This window comes from Aquarana catesbeiana, linkage group LG01 (genome assembly GCF_042186555.1).
Source record: "Aquarana catesbeiana isolate 2022-GZ linkage group LG01, ASM4218655v1, whole genome shotgun sequence".
Lineage (NCBI taxonomy): Eukaryota > Metazoa > Chordata > Amphibia > Anura > Ranidae > Aquarana > Aquarana catesbeiana.
Genome location: NC_133324.1, coordinates 406431413 through 406437412, shown reverse-complemented (window position 1 = coordinate 406437412; position 6000 = coordinate 406431413). Strand labels below are relative to the sequence as shown.

The 6000-nt window shown below is 41.4% G+C and overlaps 1 protein-coding gene across 1 annotated transcript in view; it reads right to left on the bottom strand.

Annotated features, from left to right (window-relative positions):
• Positions 1 to 668: 668 nt before the first annotated feature.
• Positions 669 to 6000, bottom strand: part of LOC141147887 (programmed cell death 1 ligand 2-like) — a 44177-nt gene continuing 38845 nt past the window's right edge. Inside the window, exon 7 of the mRNA XM_073635052.1 lies at positions 669 to 1508. Within this exon, the coding sequence (XP_073491153.1) occupies positions 1465 to 1508 (44 nt within the window). The 3' untranslated portion in view covers positions 669 to 1464. The remainder of the gene's footprint in view (positions 1509 to 6000) is intronic.

The following is a 6000-nucleotide window of genomic DNA, read 5'->3' as shown; positions in this document are numbered from 1 at the left end:
GTTGAAAAGCCCCTTCTCCCCTCTTGAAGACTCCTGGGATGTATGAAATAATTTTGGCCCAGGCCAGAAACCAGAATGCAGCAGAATTTTAGAAGTTTAAAAAAAAAATTAAAACAAGTAAATATAATATACCCTCCTATCTATATACTAATAGTAGCAGCATAAGGATTACAAATAGTTAATGATGCAGGGGTTTAGTTTAGCTCCACTTAAAAAAAAACAAGTGGGGGCTGTGGTGAAAATGGGCCCAATTTGAAAACCCCTGCATCTACAAACCTTTCCTTGCACTGCTGCCAAACCATCTCTTTCCTATATAGGTTTCTATTATGACCATAGAGACACCCATAATATAGGTATTGATATCGTTATTAAGTAGACTAAACTTTTAAACAGGGAGCACACCAAACACTGTAGTTTAGGAGGACTCCAATCAATTTGAGTTTTAAAGGTGGATCTTGTCACAGATCAAAAGGATTGTGGTTCTTGTTTAATTGTCCTTATGCTTAGGCGTATGCCTTTTGGGAGATTTGAATTCAGAATATTGCTAGAAAACATTTAATAAATCGTTTAACAAATATTTAAAAAAAACGGAATACATGACTTCAGAATGCCAAATAGGTATGGCCATATACAGTATATGAACAGCATAAATGAAACACCATGAAAAGTGACATTTCTATAAAAATAGTTTTATTTAGATAAGCATGTTGATTGAGTACTTTACACAGTATACAAAACTCAGTCTTTTTTCAATAATAATATGTTCGGTCCTCATTGAAAAAATGTAACGCGTTTCTTTTGTAAGCTGTTTCTTTCTAAAGAATATGCCATTGATCATACATGTATTTATTTATTCTTGGTATAGTTGGTCTTACAGCCAAGAAATTTTGGTTACGGTTGAGGCTGCCTATACCTTGCAAGTTGACTCTCACTCGTCTAACAGAGGTCTCCAAACCTTATAAAACAAAGGGCCAGTTTATTGTCCTTCAGCTTTTAGTAGGGCTAGATTGTGGCCAGTGGGGGCTGAAAACGTCCGGGGCCCGGCATCAGTGAAAATAAATATGGAGGAGGAGTAGTGCCCCTATTAGTAGGAGGTATAGTATCCCATCATTTTTATCAGTGGAAGCAATAGTGCCCCCTCGTTGGTATCAGTGAAAGAAATAGTGCCCCTTTGTTGGTATCCATAGAAGAAATAGTATTCCCTTGTTGGTGTCAGTGGGAAGACAAAGGGCCAGATAAAGGCTAGTAAAAGGCCACATCTGGCCCTCGGGCTGCAGTTTGGAGACCCCTGGTCTATACTGTGGAAATAATTTAAATGTACATCATGATCATACACAAACAAATACACATTTTTTTCAATGTTCTGGACCTGCCAGAGAAAAAAAAATCTTTCAAGTAACCATTATGGTATAATAAAGTGCTTAGATTCAAATGTTAACTTCTTTTTTATGCTTTTGCCATCTTTCAGGAGTTTTCAGCTGGAGTCTTGTGAAATGTATTCCCAACATCTGAAAAATAAATGTTGAGTGTTATAAATCCTGTAACAGTTTGCAGCCGCTGATTAAACAGTATTCAATTAAATGTATATTGTTTTCATTAAATAAATTTCCTTATTGCACACTAAATTAGTAGTCAATATTTATTCAAGTATTGTGACATTATCATTGAAAATAATAGTACTAAAACAAGACAATATATGGCAACTTGTTTTTATTTATGATTATATTATTATTTTACAATTATAAGTTTGCAATGCTGTAATTCATCCTAATATTGATACAATAGATATATGGTTACATTATTTGTAGATTATTCATCATATTCAAGCCAATAATATTGACATAGCATAGACATGACAAGGTGGAGTCATGGGCATTGCTGTCTGTAAAGTGTTTATAAACTTAAAAGGACTGTAAAAGTTTTTTTTTTTTTTTTTTTTTTAAATAACAAACATGTTATACTTACCTGCTCTATGAAATCGTTTTGCAGAGGAGTGAGGAGGGAGAGAAAGAACAGCGCCACTGATCTTGGGCACAGTGCTGGATCGAGATCGGGCTCAGGTAAGTATTTAGGGGGGTGGGGGGAGCTGGACATAAGTTTTTTTTTTTACTTTAATGCAGAGAATGCATTAAGTTAAAAAACCTGAAGCCTTTACAACCACTTTAAAATAAAAAGGTAAAATATTTCAGCTTACCAGTCCTTAGGCTTCAGTTTTTGTTTATTTTCACCTGGTGACCCTGTCAGTAATATACTTTCTGTCCTAGGATAACAATGCTACTTCGCTGACCTGTATCTATAGAGGAGCAGTGTTGTCACTCTAGGATATAGGAATACAAACATCTGCCCCTCACCTTATTTCCAGTTATAAAACAATAGTAGTGGTAAAAAAAAAAAAAAAAAAAGCGCTTGTGAATTTAACTAATCTTTTTTTTGTACAATTCTCCTTTGAGGAGGTGTGGCAGGGATGTGTCCTATGCCTAGATACTTTTGCTAATAGGTGTCCCTCATTCCCATCTCAAAAAGTTGGGAAGTATGAATATGCAGTATCCAAGCCCTACTGTTACAGTCAGATCCCGAGCCTTTATGATAAGCAAAGCTCCGGCACTTTCAGATGGTCTTGGCATATGCCACTACCTCCCACCCAACACACATTTATATTAAACCACCACTATGATGGGCTGCCTTTCTGGCCAAAAGAAATATACAGAGGGCAAGAAGTGTCAGGCAACATTTGCTTTTATCAGGAAGTGTTGGATTTAGCAATAGGACCAGGGTATTGGCTGTTGTTGCAGGCACCCAGGAGAATTGAATAAAGGGCTGCAGTTAGTTTTTTTGCACAGCATAGTACTCGTCTGTAGCTCAAGCATGCAGCCAGAAGGATGGGCTTAGCTGAGAAAGCCTTTCCTCCCCTCCTGAAGACCCATGAGATGTATTATTATTATTATTAATTATTATACACAATTTATATAGCGCCAACAGTTTGCGCAGCACTTTACAATGTAGGGGGGGCAGCACAATTACAATACAGTTCAATACAGAAGGGACAGGAGGGCCCTGCTTGTGAATCTTACATTCTAAAGGAAGGGGGGGGTGGTACAAAAGGTAATAGCTGCGGGGGATGATTTGATGAGGGTGGCTCGGGTACAGTTCTTAGGTGGGTGTGAGATAGGCTTCCCTGAATAGATGAGTTTTCAGGGATCTCCTAAAGGTGGACAGGGTAGGGGCTGATCGTACATACCAAGGCAGGGAGTTCCAGAGGATGGGAGAGGCTCTAGTGAAGCCCTGTAGGCAAGCGTGGGAGGAGGTAACAAGGGAGCTAGAGAGCAGGAGGTCCTGGGAGGAGTAGAGGGGACAATTTGGACAATATCTGCAGATGAGGTTGGTGAGGGAGCTATGGGGGCGATGTTGTGGGTGGCCTTGTATGTTGTGGTTAGTATTTAGAATTTTATACGGTGGGGTAGTGGAAGCCAGTGAAAGGATTTGCAAGGACCTGGGACACCCTGCGCTATACCATCATCCCTGTCAGTGGAGGCTGCTGAGAGGTCATAAGGTATAGCAGGTACAGACTGAGGTGAGTAGGGAGGAGGAACAGATTTGTGCCCCTTTTGTGTGGCTTTTAGGTGCTCTTGCCAACGGGCGGAGTTATTTTTCCACATCTTCTCATTATTATTATTATTATTATTATTCACAAATTATATAAGCTGCCCTTGCCCGGTACCAGCACGACTCAAGCCTTATAGTTGAATTTCCTTGTTCCTTCCAGATATTAGCAGTGTTATTGCTTCTTCAAACAGCACAGACGGGTGGGGGGGTGTGTTCTCTACCCCGGCGCGTAGATCATGTACTAGGTACGCGATCCAGCGCAGAATGACTGCCCATCCGCAGTATATCTACGGTGGGCAGTCCGTAAGCGGTTAATGGAGCATCCACCCACAGCTAATTGTCACAAACCCATGCTGGGTCACCAGCATATAACTGCTAATGGCCCCATTCGCAAGTGCGAATGGGGCCCAAAAATGTCTGAAGCGATGTAGATGTAGAATAACTCCTTAGGTGCTAAAGGAAGAGAAATCGGTATTGAATGCATTGTCTGGTGGGGGGGCGTGACTTCCACTGATACGACCCGATGTGAGCGGCGGAAGCTCTGAGTTCAGCCTGAGTCTCTGACAGTATCCTGATTAGTATCCACTACTACTGAGCCCCATGACCCGGAAAAACAAACAAGTCCGGCAGCGAGATGAGCAGCAAACAATCGTCAGCAGACCACCTCAAGGAGTATGCAAGGACAGAGAAATCAGACGGCGTGCAAAGCCAGAGAAAGCAGCTAAGCTGACACTGGAGCAGATGGGCGGACAACTAATGGTGACCATCCAAGCAAGCAGCGCAGGACTGGCAGGTAAAATGGATGAAATTAAAATGGACATAGGACTGATCAGGCAAGCTATGCAAAGTATTAGAGACAGTATGGCTGAAGTTGAAAATAGGATAGCTCAATTGGAAGATACAGTAATTTATATACCCAAAAAGATAACAGTAGAAAAGCAGATTGGTACATGGCAGCAGAAAACAGACGATTTCGAAAATCAGATGCGCCGCAACAATATAAGAATAATAGGTCTTCCGGAAAAAGAGGATGGGTTTAACCCGGGGGACTTTATTGAAAAATGGTTGAGAAATAAATTCCCAGATATGGAAGTATCAAAAGCATTTGCGGTGGAACGGGCACACAGGGTCCCCCCAGTAGCACCAAAGCCCGGGTTTCCCCCTAGACCACTGCTGGCGCGACTTTTGAATTGCAGAGACAGATACAATTCTGCAGAAAGCAAGACAAAAGGGAGAGATTCACTATGAGAATAGCAAAGTGTCAATATTTCCAGACTTTTCTCTAGAGCTACAAAAGCAGCGGGCAACCTTTTATGAGGTTAAAAAGAAATTGAGAGAAGCAGGAATAGAGTATTTCATGGCATACCCAGCCCAGTTGAGAGTGGATGAAGGAGGAAAGACTTTGTTTTTCAACACACCGGAGCAAGCTAAAGAGTGGATTCGGACAGTTAAAACTGTATCTAAATAATAAGAAATGGAAAATCGTGAGATAACCTAAGAAAAAGACGCTGTTGGGACAAAATATTGGAAAAATAAGAGGGGGAGAACTATATTTGGTTAATGGCGGGAGGGGGGAGGGGTAAGGAGAGGAGATGTGCTGGGATTGTTTTTTTTTTTTTTTCCCTCTTCCTCCTCCCCCGTGTGTCCCCTGCTGGAGGTTTTAAGCAGGGGACATAGGGGAGATGCGGGAGAACGTATTGAACCCCCCTCATCACAGAGCGGGAGTTTTGGTGTGCTCCTGAAGGGGGATGGATAAGGGTGATGTTTGACATTAATATTTTGGAGTGGTAAAAGTGGGTTGTTGGTGTGTTTTTTCTTTTTCCTCTTTGAAACACGAATCACAAACACGTGGGGGGAATATTAGAGGTGTCATGATAAATAAAGGAATTATCAACTAAGTAATTAGTGAACACAATAGATGGGATGGATAGAAATATGGAAGGGGGGAGGGGCGAGAGTAACAGAGGGTGTAATAGAAGAGAAAGAGGGATTAAAGGTATAATGGGCTAGAGGAACACAATGGGGAGAACAATATGTATTTACACATACATACACATATATAATTTAAGCACAGGAACACAGTAGAGGGGGGGAGGGGGGAATTAGGTGAGGGGGGGAAGGGGGGAATTGGGTGGGGAGGGAAGGGGGGAAAGGGGGGAATTGGGTGAGGGGAGGGGGGGAAGCTATATGTCATGGGTTTTTTTTTTTTTTGCTTTTTTTCTCCTCTTCTTCTTTCCCCTCCCCTTCCTGCCCTCCCTAGCAATGGGGAGGGATATATTAATATTTGCACTCCCCTTTTCTTTTTTTGGAGGGGGGTTGAGGAGTAGACAGGCTGAAACAAGATGAATTAACTATATAATAGTGGATGTGATATGTCGGTAATGCCCTAAAACTAAG